The sequence below is a fragment of the Rhizophagus irregularis genome, chromosome 2, assembly GCF_026210795.1.
Source record: "Rhizophagus irregularis chromosome 2, complete sequence".
NCBI lineage: Eukaryota > Fungi > Glomeromycota > Glomeromycetes > Glomerales > Glomeraceae > Rhizophagus > Rhizophagus irregularis.
In genome coordinates this window covers 1,461,916-1,485,485 of record NC_089430.1, presented here as the reverse complement: position 1 = coordinate 1,485,485, position 23,570 = coordinate 1,461,916, and the positions used below count along the sequence as shown (strand labels likewise).

Sequence of the window (23,570 nt, the reverse complement as noted above, 5' to 3'; positions counted from 1 at the left end):
CAAGCTGCAATTACGTGGGAAACTGATCTCAAACGTGGCATTTACTATGAAGATACTTTTTCTGTAATTATGACATTTTCAGATGCTTATCATGCATATGAATCGAAAAAACGTGAAATATTGCTTAAGTCTTTGAAACCACCACCTATCGTTAATGAGACGAAGGAAAAGAAAAAGAAGAAGAAAAAATGTGAAACAAAGATCGTACCCGATGATCAAGTGGTCGAAGATTTGCGTTGGGAATACAGAAATTATGAGTCCGCTATGGTCGTTAGTATGGAAGAAGAGGGGCGATACAGGCCCTTTGCTAAAAATCCAGGTAGTAGACCGCTTAAATGATGTGCCAATGATAATGGCAATTTAGATTCGTATTATAGATCTCATATGGATAAGAAAGTTTGTTATTCAACCATTACGAAGAGTTCGGATGAGAATTTATCTAGTAGTGCTAATTAGCACATTTTTAGGATTCACTATTATTTTTTTATATATAACTATTATGTTTTATATTTTCTTTTTGTATACGCCATTCGGCATTGAAATTCATTTTAAATTTTTAGATTTTATTATATAGTATAGGTTTCTCATTTGTTATACGCTATTTAGCGTTAGTTTTCTCTTTTGTTCATTTATTTTTCTCTTAACAACTTAAAATAGTGTAAATCATTCCGCCTCTTACAGTATTGACAGGCGGCATCCATTCCATTGGTTGAAAGGATAATACGGATTAACGCGCGTTGGTTAATTGATTTTTATTTTGGCTACCTGTTCCTTTATCGGTCATGGTTTAGGTTCAGTCTATATATATAGAAGTTAGGGTCCGTTCTAGTGGTATAGCTAGTAATGGATGATAGATTAAATGTAGGATGAACACCTCTTCGGAGGTTATATGTACTCTTTGATACTCTTTCCAGCTTCACATAAAATAAATAAATAAATAAATTTTCATGCAAAGTTTTGGGGACACAATATGAAATGCAATACGATTAAGTACAGTGACTGCGGTTAATATAATAGAATGAAAACAAATGACTAATTTTTTTGTTAGTTTATATTTTATATCATTATTTCATTTTACCTGGTAACTTAACAATAAAAAAATTATAAAATAATTTAACATTTTTTTCATTGTTACTAAATTCTTGCATATTAAATTCAAAAATAAAAATAATAATGTATTCTAAAGATTTATTATTTGCTATGCTTTCTAAAAAGGAGGGTTTTTTTAACTTGTTTTAATTTTTGTAAAAGTTAACTTAGGAAGAAATTGGAATTTGATCACGCACTGGAAATTTTTCCATTCCTAATATAACGAACCTCATGATATACCTTGTGACTGATTTTCAGCCATAAATCAAAATTTTGATGAAAGTTGTAACACGAAATGATGTGCACTAGCGAAGTAGTTTTAATGTTAAATCTCATAGTTTCATTGATTATATTGATATATTAATAATTGTGCGTAGTTTGTACTTATGTTTTCCATCTATGCTAATTCATTACATTATAATGAATCCGCAAAAAATGTAATGTGAAATCGGTGAGTTAAATGTTTTATCTTTATTCTATCATAAGTAATACATAAAACCTTTGATCAATATTACATTCTATAATTAAATTATTAATTCAATCTACGAGATTTAAAGCTAAATAATATTTTTTCAGAAATTAGTAGACTTTTATAAGAAAGCCAGCAAAGATAATTGAATTTGTACGAACTGACCCAATGGATGGATTATAATTTTTTAGAAGATAAATATGTTATCCATGTTTACATAACTTTGTCTTTTTTAAATATACAGTCTGTATGTAAATTAATAAATGTTTGATAAAGAAAAAGTGACTTTTTATGCACACTATGCACACGTATATAACGATTGCAACAGCCAGCTGAAACTAAAATGCCAAATGTTAAAACTATTTCATCATTTAGTTCCAGTTAAACTGACCAAACTGAACATTACTTTGAATTATCTGATTTAATAAATTTAATGCATATAATGTATGTAAAATATTAAACTAATTAATATATTAATTAGAAAATGATATTATTTACCGATTTTCTTTTATTAAAAAATTCATATAATTTAAATTTTATTAATAACATGGAATTAACGCAAAAATCCTTTAAGATTATAAAATTTATTGTATATATATTGGATAATAATACAAAAATTTCATGCTAATATAAGTTATTTAAATTACAAACTAAAAACTTACATTTTAATGTCATAAATAATTCGATTAAAAAAGTAAATATATACACATATTTTTAAATACTTAATATCACGAAACCTTTTTTATAAAAAAAAATTGAAAAATGTTAAACAATTTATTTAAATAATTCATATATTAAAATATGCCTAATGTTTCATTTAAAACAAAAATAATTGCCTTTAAAACTAATCATTCTGATCACTTGATTCTTCGATCAATGAACAAAAATCAACACTCATATCGTCAGTAATTTTATATTTATTGATATCTGTTAAAAATTAAAAAATATTAATTAAAATATTATAATAAATTTAAAAAAAATATTGCTTAAGTTACAAAATTATTACCATCTTTAAGGAATTCCTCTACAAAAGGATTAAGTAATCGGGATGTATAAATAGCTTGTAGATGAGTAGTAAGATTGTTAATGAACAAATGCTGGTTCACTTTTCTATATTCTTCTGATATTTTGAATTGCCTTTCAATTTCATAATATTTCTGTTCCTTTTCAATTTTCATACAAATTTTAAAGCTTGATCCTGCTGGTGATTTTTTGTAAAATTCATCGTAAACTTCATCATATTTATACGAATAATAATATAATTTGAGCAATTCTTCTATTTCGGCTGCTTTTAGTCTATTGTCTGGATTTGAATCCAAACACTTTTTCATCAAATCAATATAACATTCAGGTGCTTCTGGCTCATTTAATTCAGGTCTGCCTCCTTTACATATATTCAATGCTAGATAGTGGTCATGCTTACTATTAGCAAAAGGTTGTTTCCCAGTTGCAACAAAATACATAATCATACCAAAACTATATATATCTGCTGCTTGAGTATATGGTTTTCCTTTTAATACTTCGGGTGCTACATAAGGCATAACTCCATAAATATTATTGTGATTATTAACATCATCAGCTCTTCCACACAATCCCATATCTGAAATATATGTATAATTTAAAGTTTTAGATTGAAATAATATATTTCCTGTATGAAAATCACGATGAACCATTTGATTTTGGTGAATTTCCTTGAGTCCTTTGATAATATTACATAGTATCTTCATTTTATTTAGCCAATTAAAATTGTTATTATTGTTATTTACCCAATAATTAAAATTTCCACCCTTTGCATAACCAAGAACCATAATATAATCTTTTGTATCTGGATTTTGAGATATTCCATATATTGGAAGAATATTCCCAAAGATATTCATTGAATATGCTTTAATCTATTTAAAAATATATTATTATGTATTATAAAAAAAAAGTATAAAAAGTATAAAATTAAGAAATTTCATACCTCATTTAAAAATTCATCAGTGATATTCTCTGAATTATATAAACATTTTAGTGCAACCTCTCTATTCTGGCCATATCTTGCATACCTTTTTTCAAGACAATTGTAACGTAACTGATCATTTACCCATACTGCTGAATATACTTTAGCAAAACCACCTATACCTACTTCTTTAATATAATTAAACTGATCATATGGTATCCATTCAAATATTAAACTGCCACAACGATCAATTTTTAATTGCATTTCTTGAATTAAATTATCAATTTTTTTATTTCCACTAGTCCAGTTTGTAAAATTTTCTTTAAAATAATTTATTTGACATGGTTTACACCATTTGTTAAGCAAATCTGTATATTTTTCATAACATCTTTCACAATATCCATCTGAAATGACCATAATATAATCTTTTGAATCCGGATTTTGAGTTATACCATATATATTAATATAATCATCTTTTCTTTCAATTGAATATGCTTTAGCCTAATAGATATAAAAAATTGTTACATTAAAAAAAAACTGAGACAATTAACTAACAAAAAAAAAATTTATACCTCATTTAGAAATCCACTAACGATATTTTGTGTGTTGTGTAAATACTTTAATATAATATTTTCATTCTTCTGATTTCTTCTGTATTTTGACAAATATTTATCATAATTTAATTGACCAGTCTTCCATATTGCTACAGAAAAATTACCTTTGCTTACTTCTTTTATTTGATTAAATTGATTGTATGTTATCCATTCAAATACTATATCATTACAAGAAGCAATTTTTAGCTGCATTATTTGAATCAAATAATCAATTATTTCAATTTTACTAGTTGTAGATGGTTTCAAATAGTTTATTTGACATGGCTTACACCATTTATTAAGAATATCTGTATATTTTTCACCACATTCTTCACAATAATATTCATTACAAAGAACCATAATATAATCTTTTGTATCTGGATCTTGAGATATTCCATATATTGGAAAACCATTATTACCACCTGGAGCATTAATTGAACATTCTTTAACCTATTAAGTGTAAAAAATTATTATATCAAAAATATATATTTTTTATTCTAGATAGAAATTTTCATACCTCATTTACTAGGAATTCATCGGTATTATCATTGTGCGAATCACATAAATATCTTAAAGCAACCCGTTTATTCTGCTGATCTCTTACATATCTCTCTTTATACAAATTATAATTTGACGGACCATCAACCCATAAAGCTATATACGCAATAAACCCTCCTTTGTTTATTTCTTTAATGATGTTAAGCAGATTGTATGGTATCCATTCAATTATAATATCTTTGTAAGAATAAATTTTTAATTGCATTTCTTGAATTAACTTGTCAATTTTTTTATTTCCACTAGTCCGATTCATAAAATCATTTTTTAAGTCAATTATTTGACACGGTCGACACCATTTATATAAATTTGTATATTTTTCATCACAATTTTCACAATATCTGTTTGAAAGAACTATAATGTAATTTTTTGTATTTGGATTTTTGGTTATTCCATATATACAATTATTATAATTAGAAATACTGACTGAATGTATTTTAACCTGTTAATAAAAAAAAAAATTATTATACTGACAATGCATCATAAATATTTAAGGAAATTTCATACCTTGTTTAAAAATTCATTATTAACATTTTGTAGATTAATCAAACATTTTAAAGTAACATGTTTATTTTGCTGGATTTTTGTATATTTATTTATATTATTATTATACTTTAATGGACCATCCTTCCATATTGCTTTATATATTGAAGCAAAACCTTCTTTGTCAATTTCTTTAATATCCTTAAATTGATTATAAGGTATCCATTCAAATATATTATCCCACGGGCTATTAATTTTTGATCTCATCTCTTGAATTAAATTATCAATCTTTTCATTTCCACTGGACCAATCTGCAAAATTATTATTTAAATCATTTATTTGACATGTTTTACACCACTTATAGCGTTCATTTTTATATTTTTTGCCACATTTTTCACAATAAAATCCATCCAAGATAACCATAACATAATCTTTTGTATTTGAACTTTGAGATATTCCATATATTTTCTTTTTATAATAACATTTTTCTATTTTATCCTATTAGGTATAAAAAAAAAATTCTTATATTATAAAGCATTTACATCATTTAAATAAACTAATAAAGAGACTCCATACCTTAAATAAAAATTCATTAATGGAATTGTTTGAATTAAACAAGTGTTTCAAAAAGACTTTTTTATTCTGATTTCTTATATATTCATTTTTATTGTTATTGTAACTTAATGGACCATCTTTCCATATTGCTAAATATAAATTGATTGTATGGTATCCATTCAAATACTATACCAATATCATAATCAATTTTTAATTGCATTTCTTTTATTAAATTGTCAATTTTTTCATTTCCGCTGTTCCAACTTATTAAATGTTTATTTAAAATATTTATTTGGCATGGCTTACACCATTTATTATATATATCTGTATATTGTTCACCACATTTTTCACATCGTTCGTGAGATGACATTTTTCAAAGTTTAATTTTACGAAAGCAGGAAAAAAAACGCCAAAATGTAAATCCTTTTTCAAAATCGATTTTGTATAACGGTGTACGTGTAGAAAAACATTTCTCGGTTTAAAAGTAACTTGTTGGTCGATCACGATTTTTATAAATGGAATATGAAGTTATAATGCCTTAATTTATAATGGTGTAGTTAGCCGAAAACCGGAGCCGAATTCCTGATTGCCGATCATCCGGACCCGGTTTAATCGCAGAAAATCCCTGGAATTCCACGACAATCTACGCCTGAGCAGGGTCCGGATCACGTTGCGGCTAATTATTTTTCGGCTAACTACACCATTATAAATTACGGCATCCGTAAATTACCTAGTGAATTTATTAATTATGAGGCGCAGTATTATATTTAGAATTAGTGTATAAATTTAAAATTGTATGACGCAACAAACGTCCGAGATGACGTTAAACTAGAGAACATGTGATTCGAGTGACGATCTATAATTAGATTTTGGAAAGGAAAAAATCGGAGCACTTATATTTTAGGAGAAGTTCCAAAAGAAGGAAAAATTCGAAAAATGTAAATTAGCATAAAATTTTGAAAAACTAAAATTTTGAGTTGAAAAGTGAAAAAAGGGTAAATTGTTTCTTGGAGAAAGTATTTTTGGATTATTATTAATAGGGTAAATTTTGAGTTTGTGAAAATCAGAATACGAAATTTGGGAAATTATTTTTTGATATATTTAGTTATATTAAGCTTGTTAAGCCTAAGGTGGCAACGTGATTCATCACGGGCTTTGGGCTACAACGTATAAGTGTCGCGACACGTGAGCCTTCTCATATTGAAATTCACTGAATTTTTTTTTTGTTTAAAAAAAAAAGTTTTATAACCAAAAGCATACTAATTATATAAACTAAAAGTTTTATGGATGATCTTATTTCAACAAACTATCTTTTTAAGCAAGGTGATAAAATAAAAAGATATTAAACTGTGGTTTATTCTGTATTCATATTTTAATTCAGACCGGTATTTTTACATATTTCATATAGTTCAAAATTATACCAAAATTCAGCAGAATTAGGTTAGGCGAATAATGCATGTTCTACTTTTACTTTATATTGAACTTATTGAACATTCTTAAGCAGATTTAAAAGAACAACATAATATTTGAATCATATATTTAGGCCGTTCTCAAGCAACTCCTTCAATTTGATCAAGTAGTGATGTTCATTGTGCTTAAGTATAACAATCAATAATGAGCATGCCTTTTTTTGCGTCAAAAATATCAAAGATATTTTACGCAATAATACAGTAAAAAAATATCAGTGTGTTACTGCATATTATTTATGTTATGCATTAGTATGACAATTAGACAAGTGTACTTAGAGGTTTCATAATTATTATTTATGAAGTTATGATAATTAGAATAATCTTGCGTAATATTATTACCTGAATTCATTGTTTTTTTCGAATTAATTTTTTGATTATACATTTGTGATTATTTTAGTGGTATTAGCGATGTACAACGATATAACGGTTTAACGTAAGAACGTTGTCTCAATAATCAATGATCATCATTTTGTTTCCTTGGTATTACTTATATCAAACGTCACTAGCATGGAGATAATCTCGTTTTACTTTATATAGATTTTGATCGTCGAACTAAGATGAATATGGAATCGGGGGGAAAAATCTGATACACAAGACTGCGCACAAGACTTCGCTGTTGCACAATTTATAACAGTTTTTTAGAATCTCATAGATATAAAGAAAAATATATAAATATATGGTTACTCTTTATTTTAAAAAAAATATATTTATTTAACTTTTCTTAATTTAAAAATTATTAGAAACATGAATTCACAAGATTATTCTAATTTACCAATGGATCAAAGTCATCAAACTGAAAATAACTTCGTAATAATACTAATACTATATTTGAGTTTTATCTTTTACCAAATGATACGCGTATTAATCACGTTACTTATACCGAATTAAATTCAATGGAGTTCGTGAATAATAGAATTGATTTATCTCAAATTCCTGGTCATCGGCTTCCTTATCATTATAATCATGTGCAACATTTAATTCGACAACAAATTTTTCAACAATCTGTTAGTTATTAAAGAATATTCTGATAATAGTGCTCACGATGTATCTTCAATTCCTTCTATTTAACAACCTGTTGATTACCAACAAAATACCATCCCACAACCAATATTTCGATACTATAAATATTCAACCCACCTTCCAAGAATACTCAGATAATAATGCTTGTGATGCATCTTTAATTCCTTTAAACAGTAGTGAAGATATCTCAGGTTATAATGGAGTTCAATTACATCAAAATAATCAAGGCTAATCCCGAATCATAAGATAAAGCTGTAGTATTTATTAAACTAGATATTATATTCTTTAAGAAATATTGGTATACTTATACGTTATAGTTTAACATCAATTTTTAAAGTATGTTTCACTAATTTTTTTTTTTAGTTTCGTAAGAAATTTTGATGGATATAAATATATTGTTATTTTTTACATCAGTTCTTTTATTTTATCGCATAGTTTTTAAGCAATGAATTTTTTATTATAATAATAATTTGATTAAAGGTTAAAATGCAATGCATATTTGTATCAAATTCTCTATTATTTATTTTAAAAGATTCTTGCATTAAAAGTAAATTTCTATATTGCATCTTTGTTATACTAAGAATAAAATAAATTGAAATAATGATTGAGCGCTTTTTATTAATTGAAGATCATTAAAGAAAAAAGATGGTTTTTAGCTTGCTTGTTTTTCATAAAATTAGGAAACCCTCTGAAACTCTGAAAATCTGATATTTTTTGACCAATCGAACCACTCATCAGTCATCAGTGATCAGTCGGCCTATCAATTGAGGTGTTTGAGCTTTATATGTGTCGTCAGAATTACTGAATCATTAATTCGGCATTTTGAATATTCATATATTATTCATAAATACATATTAATAATACCATAAATTGTAAATCTATAATGTTAATGTTGATTTTTTGATAAATATTCAAATGAATTTCTTTTTTTGTATCGCATAACTTTCTATTTATGGTATTTGAATTAAAGCATTACGGATTATTACGTATAAACTCCATATGCCGTAATTAATTCCGACAAGTATATTGAGCTTAGACGATGTTTGAAAGTCAACACTCAATAGGTTTGAAATTTACTTAGAAATTTAATTTATGGATATATTTGCCTGTCGACAAATTTAATGACGTAATCGGTTTTGAGAAAAATTTTTTTATATAAAATCACATGATTGTGTTATACAATCATAACTTATACTACCGATGAAATTTTATGTATTACCGAAAATTAAAAGGTTCGAAGGCAACTTTTGTAATATGTTATACAAGCTATATCATCCTTTTATATCTCTATAGATAAATATTTTGATGGATTTTACAAATAAAAATTTCATACAAAAACTTACTAGCAGTAAATATTTGTAATACAATTGGTTCTACATATTACGAAAAAATTTAATTTGAACTTTACTATATACATGTAATTAGTACACTTGTTATATTTAATTTCAAAAAAAGTTAGCAGTCTGCATTAAAAAAAGAAAGGATAGTATCCAACTTTCGATATATTTTCATCCCTCCAATAACTTACCGGATGATCATTAATCGTTCAAATTACGATATTGGACAACTTTGTCCAAGTTCAGCCACTCCCGATTCTCACCATTAACTAATCTTCCGGCACCGATTCCTCCCTATATTACTAATAAATGCTGTCCTAAAATAAGAATGTTTAGTAATATTATTAGTCATTCAAATACAAAGTAAAGTGATATGTAGTCATATGAAATATTACAAAATAGAAACACAATGGCTGTGTTATGTACCAAAATCATGAAAATCATACGAAAATTTTGTGTATTATCGCTGTGTTCAAAATACGTGAAATTGTACAAATAATTTAGTGAAACTTGCGATTATTGGTTTGAATATTTAAATTTTTAAATCCTAAAGTCAAAAAAAATTGCTTGTATCTACTATCTAGTGCTTCGATCCGGATGGGATTTTAACGGATCAATCCGCGGTTTACTACAGTTTGGAAACGGTTTATTTGAGTTGGAGCTATAAGTTTGGCCAAAATTAATAAAATTTGTAGAAGAATAATTTTTTAAATCTGACAAAAATTATAGTTTGACAAAAATAATAGAAAAATGTTGTGATGCTAATCAACGGATCAATCCGGATCGAAGCACTACTTGTATCTTATAAGTGTGTGAACTTTTATTTGTTGATCATCACGCACCTGATTCGAAAACAGCGATAAATAAAAAAAAATTGACAATTTTTCTAATTCAGTTGTTTATAAGATACTTATTTTTCGAGATTCAAATTTTGTGAAATTGATTGCAGGTCTAACTCTAAAAAGGTGTAAATGATCTGATTAACAGGTTAGACTAATCAATACGTGAGACAAACATTTTCTGAATAGCTATTCAATTAAAGAATTCTAACAATATTTGAACGTATAGGCATGAAAACTTGATTTCATAATATTTCTTTATAACTTCTCATTAAGAAACATTAAAGGAAATTAATTTATTAAATTAAATGCTTAATTTTTGTCTACTTTACTTACAGGATCTCACTCAATATTCATTATCTCGCTCATTTCTTACTTCGAATCGAATTATTAATAAGTATAAGCTACAGTAAGAATTTTTCCCGCGTTATATTATCTTTTTATCGTTCAGCCCAATAGGATTATGCAGATTTTCATAGACCAATATTTTTATTAGACATAACAATAATAAATGGTAATTGATAAAATGAGGTGGAGTAAAAAATGGTGTAAATAAAAATTTGTTAAAAATAGCATAAAATGAAATTTATAGATAGTTAAATATGAAGCTTATTTATGATGCTACGCCAGAATCACACTTTGGGGCTATATCGCTATATCGGGTTTCATTCCAATCATTCGGTTCTGTGACCGAAATAGCTACTCCCCCATCTATGTACTTACTAAATTTGATAAATCGTACTATACTGATTTTACTATATACCCTATCTATAAAAGCTAGATAAAAGTAAGTTTATTTCATCAGTTAACATGAGCAGAACAATAATATATTTATTAGATATTTATTAGATAGGAGCTATATCAGTCAATAAATCACTTGTGTCTCAATTATTGGATGAAAATGTGTCACATAGTGGACGTTTCCTCCAATAATTAAGATACATGTAATTAGTTAAATGTTATAACTACTTTCCTATCCAATAAATAACAAGTAAAGTACAAATAAATAAGTTTGTAGTGTCTTTTTATATGTTTAATGTTAAAAATTTAAAGTGATTGGTTAAAAATATTTTCTGTGATTTCCGTGAACAGTAAATTCTGGATGACGATTAGATATGATAGACAATTATTACATAAATATTTCATGTATTTAAAAATTTATAACACATTCTCAATAATATAATTTCAGTCGTCTATGGATAATTTTTTTTTCGAGATCCAGATATTCGAAGTTTAGTGTCATTAATCGACAGATCTGCCTCTAAAAAGAGTCGACAATGGGTCCCATCCACCAGATCGACAAAGGATCTAACGTATAGGGTTAGATCTTAGTCTATCGGGTAGATGGGTGCTATTTGATTATCAGGTTAGACTTAACCAATAACGTCAGTGAATGAATATTCAATACATGAAATAAACTAAATAATTATTCATTAAAGAATTCGAATTCTAACAATAATTGAACGTATGTGTATGAAATTTTTCTGAATAAGTTAAACATTGGGATGTTGAATTTCATATTATTATTGTTACGCGAAATATTGCGCACATGATTTACGTACATTATGTACACGTCGATTCCTAACGTTACATGACGATTTACGTCGATATACAACCGCTGATTTGTGTACACAGATTAACTTAATAGATGATATTGATTATATTCGATCATATTTACATATGTAGTATTATTATGATATTTATTTTTATTTTTGTTTATATTATTTATATTATTTATTTTCTGTATTTGTATTATCTATATGTATACAATTTTTATTAAGGAAAATTAGCTCAATAGTAATTATTAAACTATTTAAATTTGTCATTTGTGTTCTATTAAAAAGTGGCTTACAATAAAAACTATCACTATTGTAATTACATTGATATATTACGATGAAACATTAATAATCAGATATCAATAGGATATCGATAGATTAGATTTCGCCCTTTGATGTCAGAAAAAGAGATGGAGAAATAGATATTAATATACCTTCCGCCAACTTATCGATAGAAGTAAATATGTTGAGTCATATTAAGATACGACTCTTATTTACCGATATATTCGGTAACATTATCCACTTACATAGCCTCTTAGAGGAGGGATGTATGGATAATTTCGGGCATAAATGCATATAATATACAGTGACCTATTGAAGATCTTAAGCTCTTTATATCATTATATCAACATATTTGAAATAAACAAAAGTTTTTTCTAAAAAAATATCAAAATGTAAATATTTAAGCAGTGCGTTTTCTTTTAAAAAAATAAGTAAATAAATAATATATGAAATAAAATAATCTTTTTTAATACTTATTTTCATGAAAAGCGAAAATGTCAAATTCACTTTTAGCCGCAGCATTAAGTGCCATAACGAATCGTTCGGTTATTACTTATGATGATTATTCAAAAGGAGGACATGATGGATGTTCTCAATTGGATCAAAAAGCTCTTCATCAATCTCATTTAGTTGGTGGCAGAGTGCCAACATCTAATGAAGAAGAACGAATTCGCATATTCATTATGGGAATTAACGGTAGAAATATAGGAGTAGAAGTTTGGCCAAGTGATGAAATTCGCCAATTAAAAGAAAACATTAAAGGAGAATTAGGTATAGAACCAAATCAACAAAGATTAATATTTGCAGGTAAACAACTTGAAGATAATCTTACTTTAGCAAGTTACAAAATAGGATCTCATTCTACAATACAATTAGTAGTTAGATTAGGTGGTGGTGGAGATAGTAGTGGTGGCGATGGTACTCATGGTAGTTATCCTTCCCCTTCTACTGTTTTATTCATTCATCCGGATTCACTTGCCCCAAGTTACGATTATGATTTTACACAAATAGATGATAAAGGTAAAACTTTTATGCGAGGAAATGTTGAATACAAGCGACCTTGTGGTTGGAAAAGAATTGCTATCAATGTTCTTAATAAATATGGTGATAACATTTGGCTTGGAGTTGATAGAAAATCTTCAACAAGCTCTGCAACAAATGAATGGCCAGGTATTTATCATCTTTTTTTGATATACAAATGTTTTACTTATTTATATTTGTTTATTATTTATTAATATAATACCATCTATTTTAATAGTTTCTTATCATGGAACTGCTAGAGATAACTGCAAATTAATTTCTCAAGTAGGGTATGACTTGGCGAAGTGTAAACGATTCTTATTTGGAAATGGAATTTATTCTACTCCAGATATTGATATTGCGTACCAATTTGCTACTAGATTCACTCATGATGGGGATAACTATAAAGTCGTGTTTCAGAATAGAGTAAATCCGAACAGCTTAGTTGAAGTTTCAAAAGAAGAAACTGGGAGCGGTGAATTTTGGATTTCACCAAAAAACGATGATTTGCGTCCTTATGGTATCTGTATTAAAAAAGAAAATTAAATATTTTTTTTTTCTTTTCATCATTTTTTTTACATATTTATTGCTGTGATAACTATTGAATATTTTAAAAGATATCATTGTTTTTTTAAATAAATTATTTGAATTATAAGTTAAATTAAAATGTGATTAAGTATAAATTTAATAAGCAACAAAATACTATATGTTCTGAATAATTTCAGTGTATTTGTATAGCCTAGTATATTAGTATAATAAATGCGAAACACATGAAAAATTTAATGGTTAAAGTACGAAGCTAATTTAGTTTTATAGTTAATTGAAAATAATAAATATGAATTGAAAGATCGAGCAAATTTTACATTGTGGCCAAGCAATCATTGGTCGATCACGCTAAAAATTTTGACCAATTATAGCAAAATCCGTACACTCAGAGAAGAGTTACCAAGTAAAGTTTAAATATATTTGACTCTTGTAGAACTACTTAATAAAATTATATGAATACAATTTGAATGTGAACATTGGAATTTTTATAATAAAAAGAGTACAATATAAATAGTAATAAATCTTTATTTATTACGTAAAAAAAGAAAAATAAACTATCAAATGATATCAAAATTATAAAATTTCCCACTTTCCTAAAGTTTTCAAAAATAGAAATACAAAAAAAAAAAGATACTATCCATCAAATATTCTTAATAAAAATCGCGCGCAATTTTAAAAGCTATTCATATTGAAATTGTTAACTACATATTTACTTATCTAATGTTTTCTTTACTTCCTTGATTGGTTGTACCGGTGCTTCTTTCCATACTTCACCCACATCCTTTATATCTTGATTACCAGTTAATTTACCAATGCCCTCTGTTACCACTCCAGTAGCTCCCAAACCAGCTGAAGCTGCAATACCAACCGCTGGATTTGTTGCAGTTATACCAGTAGTTACTGTTCCAAGAACTTGCTTTGCTCCTTCTTTTTCTTCAGAGGGATCAGGACAGGGTCCATATCCCCCCTGCTTTCCAATATCTCTATGATTTAAATCAGGATATAAAATTTGATCCACTTCCATTTCTATTTCTGGAATTTTTTGCTCGAGATTGAATTGTGTCTGTTTTAAATCTTCACCCATAATGGTTTAAAGCAGTTAAAAATTATTTTCAGGATTACAATAATATTATTTGCAGGTAAAACGAAAATATTTTTAATCGCTGTGAAAGTGGGCGCTAGGGGTACTTATATGTAAATTTGGGGTCTAGGTCATGAAGACCAACAAAAAACCGAAGCCTAAATGTCACGTCCTTCACGTCTTATTATTGACACGTGCACTTGCATAACTCATATAACGTATATTTATTATGCGACAGTGGCTTTGTCTTTTAACCGGCTCACAAAAATAAAATACAAATAATTTACATCATAGCAAATATTACATCATAGCAAATATTTTCGTTGCCTATTATTATAAGATTTTGAATAATATATACATCATATACAATAGGTTAATACATCATAATCTAATTGAAAATTATTTTTTTTTCATTTTAATAAAACAAATATTAACATCATATTTAACGCACGTATGAAACAAATTCATGATCATTCTTATTTAATTTTAAAAACAAATAAATTTTCAGCCATACACTGTTTGGACTGTTTAAACCCAAAATAATGCAATTACCATATTAAAATTAAGATTAAATATGTCAAAATCACGTCATCATGTGTCGAATACCAAATGATAAATGAACAAATGATACTGTAAATCGCATATGAGATACAATAAATGATATAAAATTTTTAATAAGGTGAAGAAATGGCCTTGGTGATGAGTGTACTACCATGGACTGTAAATCAATTGTCCGGAGGATATTTAATATAATTAATAATTAATACACTGCAATTTCAGTCATCTTTTTCTCTTTTTGTGTTTTGTGACCATAGAATAATTTTTTTGGATTTTGTGGCATTGATCGGCAGTACATCTCTTATAAATAATGACGTCACTAAACGAAAATTCAATAGTCGAAACGAATATTTTTTCTAAAATGAATGTAAAATTGTAAGAATTTAGTAATATTCAAGATGATAATTCCAGAGAAATTGGAAAATTTATTGTGCAAATAAAAAAGATGGTAAACTTCTGCGAGATGATAATAATGAGTAATAAACGCATGTGATTATCATTTTTATAATAAGATGAAGGTTATACAAACTGGATTTACTATGAAATCCCGACAAATCATAATCTCGAAACTTCAGAATCCCATAACCACATTATCCCGACATTCATTATCCCGACATTCATTATCCCGACATTCATTATCCCGACACTTACTATCCTGATGCGCTATTTTTTTTATTACTTGTTTTATAGACGTAATATTATTGTAATATTTTGTAATAAATATGTAATAATTTTTAAAATGTCGCAAAATTAATTTCTGTTGTGAAAATTAATATCATACATCGCAAAATTAAGTAACCTGTAATGATTTTTTAAACCACTTCGCAAATATGATTTGCAAAATCACTGCGCAAATATTAATGTTTTATTGTTTTTTTTTATTAATATTTTAATGAATTTAATAATACATCGCAAAAATTAAGAATCACTTCGCAAATATTAATGATTTATTGTAAAAATGCAAATTATAAATTTTTTGTAAATTTTATTTATTTTGATTAATTTTTTTTAAAAAAAAAGATCTTGCTTTTAAATTCAATAAAAATTAAATTATTGCGTCATATTTTTTTTAATATACTGATTAAAGATTTTAATAAATCATTTTTTTAGAATTTCTATATTATGTCATTATATTTCAATTGCTAGGAGGATAGTTTCGGGATAATGAATGTCGGGATAATGAAATGTCGGGAATAATGTGGTTACGGAATTCTGAAGTTTTGGGATTATGATTTGTCTCTGGATTGTGAGCGTCGGGTTTGTGTTGTAGCGGGATTCTGATTGTCGAGATTTTGAACGGCTCCCGTACAAACTCTCAGATTAATTAGATTATGTGATTATTAATTAGCGACGAGTATCGGAAATATTTATAAAGGACGTTGATCACAAATTGCATACTATTCAGGGATTTTCCTTTCATTTTAATATTACATAAAATAAACATATCACAATCTTTTTTTTAAAAATTTAGAATATCAACGGATAAATATTACGGTATTTAAACATTTATAATATACTATCATAAAATTTTCTATCCCTATATGTCAACAAAACCTTTCGCAATAATTTCTGCTTCATCTTCTCTTTATAAATAATTTTACCGGTTTTAATCTATTCAATAATATCTTTTTCAACTCTTTTTTAATATCTGTTCCAAGATATTCATTCCATCACAATAAATCCTTGCAAATAATGACAATATTGTCTAGGGTTTAATATTTGACAAATCATGAAGAAGGATATGAAATAAAATTTTAAAAGAAAAAGTAATTTATCGCCTTATCACGTAAAATTAACCGATTTTACACAGATTTATTTCGGTTTACTTACGTGAAATTTTCTTTATGAGTTTTTTTTTGTATAGAACGTTATAAACGTTTCTAATGTTCTTGTCTTTTGTACCTTCGGAAATAAAGGTCCATTTCGGTAAGGTGAGGGAGGGTTTTTGTAAAGAATGATAGAAAAGTTCTATTATTTCTGTTTTTTTTTTAAGGGAAAAACAACCAAAATCATTGGAAATAAAAGCCCACTTCAGTAAGTATGGTGAAGAGGAAGGATAATTTTTTTTGTAAAGAACGTTAAAATGTTGATGTTTTTTACTGTATATAGGAATGATACTCCCTTGAACCTGCATTTAATTTATTGTTAATGTGTTTTGCTAATTGACATGTGTGAACGCTTCTTACTTTTAATATTCATTTATCTTTGGCTATTTTCGTCCCTGTATTTGATCTTGGATATATTTCTTTCTTGATCTTTGGATGTAAAATGATCTTGATCTTTAGTGCATTGTGTTTTTGATCTTTGGAGTATATCTGATATACATATTTTCTTGATTTTTGGTGTGTATTGTTTTCCTAATCTATATTTGTCATATTATATTCTCGATTTTTACTCTTGATCTTTAGTATATCTTGATTCTTAAGCAATTATAATACAATGTCATTGAAAATTTTGTAAATATATTCTTGTTATTTGTTAATCGATAAAAGATATATCGTTATGCAATAGCAAATGATTTCTTCGAAGTCGCGTAATAAATTATCACGTGATACAAGTAATAATATCAATAACTAGGGGTGTGGGGGGTCCAACTGGTGGTTACACAATATGATTTCGTATTTACAAAACTGTCACCTGAATTTTTGCCGATCACATATTAATTTAATATATCTGAGAAACATCTCAAGCCCAAAACTTTTGACACATAACGTTTTTAAAAGCCGATGTTCGACAGTCAATTACCCTAGGTGGGGGTTACGCATTGTCAAAATTTCACGGCTGTTGGTGCATTATTGGCTTTCTGGCATAGCTTAAAAAATTACTATTTCGACAAAGAAGGTTTATATTTTACATTTTATTAATTTTATTGCAATTTTAAGTTTAGTTATTACGAATTTATTCAAATGATCTCAATAATAGAATACTTTTTTAATCAGTTTAATACTTTTATTCCATAAAAATAGTATTTTTTCTAAGCGCTTCCTCAATAAAAGGTGTCCTATTTTTTAAACTAGTGACAATTATAGGTACCAATTTTTGTTTTCTTTTATATTGTGTTGATATTCCAAACGCCCAAACTAACCATAATAACTCTTGCACCAAAAAGACTTTCGCAAATGACTCTTCTGCTTCTTCAAGTTGTGCCCATGCACGAAGTTGTTCCAAAGCATTAGCAGGATCAGACGGCAAATATGCCTTTTTTATAATGGTAGATTTTTTGTTTTCGGAAGTTACTGTAGAGTTACTAGAGCGCATCACCTTTAGATTTTCTCGTAAGCTTGCTGTACCTTTTTCTGGAATATAATTATTAACATCTCTCCATGTTTTTTGACGACTCTTCATATAGATTGAGACACATCTTTCATAAATGAATTTCATTTCCTCATTTTCCAATTCAACATTTGTTTTCTCATTTGAAGATTTTAAAACCTCAATAAACATCTGGTTTAAATGTAAATTGATAAGAAGGCTGTTTTTCACATAACATAAAATATTTGGCCCTAGCACACTATGTTTTTCAAACAATTCAATTACCAGAGATTCTAGGTGATACATGAACTTAAGAAATTCAGATCCGGGTATAACATTGGTAGTTTGTAATTTTGTTTCTATCGTATATTCAACCTTTTCAATGCAAAGAGCTCCAAGTAAAATTCGCATAACTGAAAATTTGGGATGTGAATTCATCAAATGGTCTCTTTTAAGTAACTTGAAGAGTATCCAACCAACAATATAAGAAAATTTGGAAGCTTCAGCACGATTTAAGGTAATAATGACTTTGGGAATTAAAGTGGGATCTGCTTGCTCTTGTATGTTTTTATTTTCATTAAACTCACTCTTATATGTTTCTTCTAACAATTTTTGAATAAGAAAATAAGCAACTAATCGTTGTGTAGAAAGTGAACTTTGAGAAACTATAACCTCTTGGAATTGCTGAAACCAAACTCCTGAACAAATATAGTTATTCAAATTAGCTTCCAGGTGAGAAATCCATGTGGTCATCCAAAGATTTCCTTTTCTTTTAGGTATTGATTTTAGGGCAATATTTTTAATATCTTTTTTCCATTTTTCTAGTAATAAAATAATTTCATTATTATAAAGTAATGAATTAAAGAGCTGCTGACGTTCAATTTGAAGAAGAAGAATTTGTTGAATTTGTTGATCAGCTTCAGTACGAAAAGATAATGTTGGAATGTTGATTCTTCCCATAAACAGGTCGTCTAAGAGAAGACTTTTAAACACTCGTTGCATAAAAGAAGACATCTTAGATAATTCAGTATGGGTTAATAAGATAGGATATACATTTTTATCTTTTGATGATTTTCTTCTATAATCACTAAATTTTTTTTTAAAAAAATAAACAAATTATTTTCAGACACGAAAAAAATTAACCAATATAATAATTACTTACCATCGAGAAAGATAATCAAATTCCATTCCAGTATGACTTGATGTTCCATAATTTAGACTTTTTACTTCAGCAGTTACTTTAGCAGTAATCTGAAATTTATTTAATGCATGGCCATATCCTTTTAGTGTCTGGGTAGAAGAATCACCTCCAAGTTGTCGAATTGTACCAAATAAGCCTTCTAACATATCTTGAGATACTCTACAAGGTTCAATAGTTACATTTGGGTATAAAGTAAAAATATCATTTACCATTCCAAGAAAACCTTGAATGGATAAAAGCAAATCAAACTGGCATTGCGGTGAAATCCAGTTTAATGGACTGATTTTTTGGCTATCTTTAATTACAAACCAATCATAAATTTCTTTTAAAGTTCGTAAACGTGAATCAGCAAGATTTTCTAAAGGTTTTTTGCTATGAAAGATTTGCCGGTAAAGGTATGAGTTTCTTATAAATTCCTTAATAAAAAAATTTAATTGTTAATATTTATAATTTTTTACATAATAATATATATTTATTAATTATTTACTCATGTTCCAGAAGATATTTCCTTTAATTCATCAATCATTTCCATTGCACTTTCAACATCTCTTGACAAAGTTTGTTCAGCAAGATCAACTCTCATTTTACTCCATGATGTCAGCCAAACATGACGCTTAGTAAGTCTTGTAATCTTTGCTGTTACATTTTTACAAGTATATTCATAAACACCTTGAATATGACGCCAACTAACTTCTTTTCCATCTAGCATAATTTCTCTAATATTTCGTCCTCTGCCTTCTCCAACATGACTTTTTGAAAGATTGTTTCGAAGTTTTTTAAAAACATGCGTGGGATCACTAATAAAATACCATGGTGAATTGGTAATTGGATTAATTGTTTTATAATTTGTCCAGTGTATTTGAGCATTATAAAGAGGTCTAACATATGTATCTTGGGATGCATTTTCTATTCTCCATTCTTCATTATTAGACAAAATTGTAATAACCAAAGTTTGTGTTTTAGAATCAAGATTTGTAACAACAGCTGTATGCCATTTATTATCCTTTGGGTTTTTGAATTCACAGGAATCATTAATATTCCAATTTTGTTTAGTAGGCATGGGTGGTCTTATTAAATTACGATCTGCTTGAATATTATTAGAAAAAGATGGATCTAATAAACGTACTGTAAATTTGCTACGATCAAGGTTTGTTGCTATGATTTTTGCTTTCTCATAATTGTTGTTTTGTGCAATATAAACTTCAACAATATCATTTAAAGACCAGGTAGAAGCCCACCAGTCAAAACTTTTAATGTGATTCCTATTTTCACCAGCACCATCACAAATGGATCCAATTGTATGAATGCCAATACATTCAAGATTAGCTGCAAGTTGAAATAGTATTTTATTGATTTCATGTGCAGTAAGAATATTAATACCATAATATGCTATAGGATATGCAAATTTACAAGTAGCTGAATGCCAAACAATTTGATGCACCTGGGTTGATATTCCTCGATCATAATTTGAATTAGGTGAGTTATTTTCCACCTGCAATTCTGTTTGCAATTCTTTTTCACATTGCATTATAAAAGATTGTAATTCTTCTTTTTCATCTTCAAAATCTAAATAGCCAACATAACAATTATCTCGCTGATTCCAAAGTAAACCTATTAAATAGCAAATACAGGTAATTAATTTAATTCTTTTTTTATTTAACAAACATCTTACTAATAAAGCATACCTTTCTGTATTTTAAAAGAATCATGAGAAAAAAAACCGATTCGTCCATGATCACTAATATTTTCCATTGCCATCTTTTGTAAAATATGGTAAGTAGTTTTGTTTTGCCATCCCGAATGTTGTTGACTTTCATTTATATAGCCTTTTAAGGTAGATATTGAAGGTAATCGCATTATACTTTTCATTGCTTCATAAGCAGCACGACCTCCTCGACTGTAAACTGATATAGCCCATCGCAAAAACCTAAATATAATAAAGGTTTATGTATGGTATGTTTTTTTTTTCATTTTAATAATTGTAATGTGCACTTACATAGGGTGATATTTTATTCCATTTGATTTACCACTTTGAATTCTAATCAATTCTTGAAAAATTGGGCTATAAGTAGAAATGTCAACTACGTTTTTGGCAACTCTTTTAGATATCTCTTGTGCAATTTGACCTAGGTCTTCTGATACTTCCTCTTCTTCATTTTCTATCTTTTGTTGAATTTGATCTTGCAAGGTATGTATAATTTGATTCTGTTTTATTATTTTCTTGAAAATAATAAATTAATTAATACTTCCTTTTAAATTTAATAATTTTAACTATAAATAATTATAACTTACCTTTCTTTGCAGTTGAACTTTTTCTATTAAAACTTCTTGAGACGCATGACTGACTTTAATAGATGAAACACCAGTAAGATTTCGATTTCGAATTTTTATTAACGTGTTTCTTAATTTTTGACAATTCTGACATATATCCATATCTTTTATTAATAAATCACAGTCTATTCTTCTGTAGGCTTCATTGGATTGACCTTGGTTTTCCAAAATTGCAAAGGGTTCATGAACATTATTTGAATTTTTTCGATTATTTACAAGATGAGCACCCCGAAGTTTGACTACTTGTTCAAAATCTAATATCAAATTAGTATTTGCAAGTTAATTAAAAATATGCATAAGAATTAAAATACCTTTTGTTATTTGTCCAGGACATATTTTTGATTTAGATACAAATTGGATTGTCTTATTTATTTCTGAGAGGTTTCTTTCAATCGCAATTCCTGTTACAATACCATTTATATTTTGGCTTTTTTTTTCAAGAACATGTATGTCATAAGAAATTAAGTTCTCTTGCCATCTAATTGTTAAATCCTTTTCTACTTTGTCTTCTTTTCCAAAAAATATTACGCCTACTCCATTAATAATTTCTCTTATTGCTGCACCAAAAAACTCTTGCTTAGATGCAATATTTGTCTTAATTAATGATGTAACCTCCGTTATACTTGCTGAGTTGCAAATTTTCCAATAAGGAATTTGTTCTGTTGTTCTTAATATTGAAGCTAAGTTGGAACTGGAAGAAGAATTGGGCTCAAAAAAAATTGTAGCAAGTGCTGATCGTTGTAACCCTAGATATCGAAATAATCACGTGAACAGAGGAATAATTATCCGAAGGCTGAATGAAATACCGAATGGAATATGGATAAACATTTAACCGACGAAAGAATATTTAACTGAAATAATTAGAAATACATTATTATAGTTGTACAATAGTTAGTTATTTATAATAATATTTATTTATAATTCAGTTATTTATAATTATTTATATTATTAGATTAGTTATTAGTAGTCTAGCATAAATAGATTATTATTTCGTTGGGAGGACTTTGATAGTTTAATTGATGGAATGAGAAAATTATGGATCATATAAATTATGATGGAATGGGAAAATTATAAATGATAAATTAAAAGGGAATCAGACAAATCAATTGTTGGGGAAATAATTCATGGATACAGATTTATAATGAAAATGTTAAGTTGGGGAATGTATAATGGAATAACAAGTAAATTGTTGGGGAATGTTAAGTTTTAGATAGATGATCAAGAGATAAGAAAAGATATTCAAGATAAGAAAAGTTATTTAAGATCGAGATTTTGGACTTAAGTGAAGGGAGGGAGTTTCAACTTGAAATTTAAAATAATATTGGGAACTTAGGAAAATATAATGATAATTAATAATGGTATTAGTTGTTAATATAGAGTTACTAATATGGC

The 23,570-nt window shown here is 27.4% G+C and overlaps 5 protein-coding genes across 5 annotated transcripts; 2 read left to right on the top strand and 3 right to left on the bottom strand.

The window, feature by feature from the left end:
* Positions 1 to 69: 69 nt before the first annotated feature.
* OCT59_011743 (uncharacterized protein) lies at positions 70 to 339 on the top strand (the record flags this gene model as incomplete). The annotated part of the gene is made up of 1 exon (XM_025310755.2): positions 70 to 339. One exon carries the CDS (start codon positions 70 to 72, stop codon positions 337 to 339), a length of 270 nt encoding a protein of 89 aa, XP_025179085.2.
* Positions 340 to 12,620: 12,281 nt separating this feature from the next.
* On the top strand, positions 12,621 to 13,999 carry OCT59_011742 (uncharacterized protein). The gene is made up of 2 exons (XM_066133978.1): positions 12,621 to 13,359; positions 13,448 to 13,999. Exons 1-2 carry the CDS (start codon positions 12,684 to 12,686, stop codon positions 13,753 to 13,755), a joined length of 984 nt encoding a protein of 327 aa, XP_065989288.1. The 5' UTR covers positions 12,621 to 12,683; the 3' UTR covers positions 13,756 to 13,999.
* A 465-nt stretch (positions 14,000 to 14,464) lies between these two features.
* On the bottom strand, positions 14,465 to 14,839 carry OCT59_011741 (uncharacterized protein; the record flags this gene model as incomplete). The annotated part of the gene is made up of 1 exon (XM_025310754.1): positions 14,465 to 14,839. The coding sequence occupies one exon, from the start codon at positions 14,837 to 14,839 to the stop codon at positions 14,465 to 14,467; it is 375 nt and encodes a 124-aa protein (XP_025179082.1).
* A 3,504-nt stretch (positions 14,840 to 18,343) lies between these two features.
* OCT59_011740 (uncharacterized protein) lies at positions 18,344 to 20,059 on the bottom strand (the record flags this gene model as incomplete). The annotated part of the gene is made up of 2 exons (XM_025325860.2): positions 18,344 to 19,733; positions 19,809 to 20,059. 2 exons carry the CDS (start codon positions 20,057 to 20,059, stop codon positions 18,344 to 18,346), a joined length of 1,641 nt encoding a protein of 546 aa, XP_025179081.2.
* A 275-nt stretch (positions 20,060 to 20,334) lies between these two features.
* Positions 20,335 to 23,006, bottom strand: OCT59_011739 (uncharacterized protein; the record flags this gene model as incomplete). Its single annotated transcript, XM_066133977.1, has 6 exons — positions 20,335 to 21,458; positions 21,533 to 21,774; positions 21,844 to 22,067; positions 22,140 to 22,432; positions 22,490 to 22,924; positions 22,985 to 23,006. 6 exons carry the CDS (start codon positions 23,004 to 23,006, stop codon positions 20,335 to 20,337), a joined length of 2,340 nt encoding a protein of 779 aa, XP_065989287.1.
* Between the last annotated feature and the right edge of the window lie 564 nt (positions 23,007 to 23,570).

Excerpts from the sequence above, each read along its gene's own strand:
- OCT59_011742 (XM_066133978.1), top strand. The coding sequence starts at position 12,684 with ATGTCAAATTCACTTTTAGCCGCAGCATTAAGTGCCATAACGAATCGT. Across the intron at positions 13,360-13,447 it reads TGCAACAAATGAATGGCCAG|TTTCTTATCATGGAACTGCT; the intron begins GTATTTATCATC and ends CTATTTTAATAG.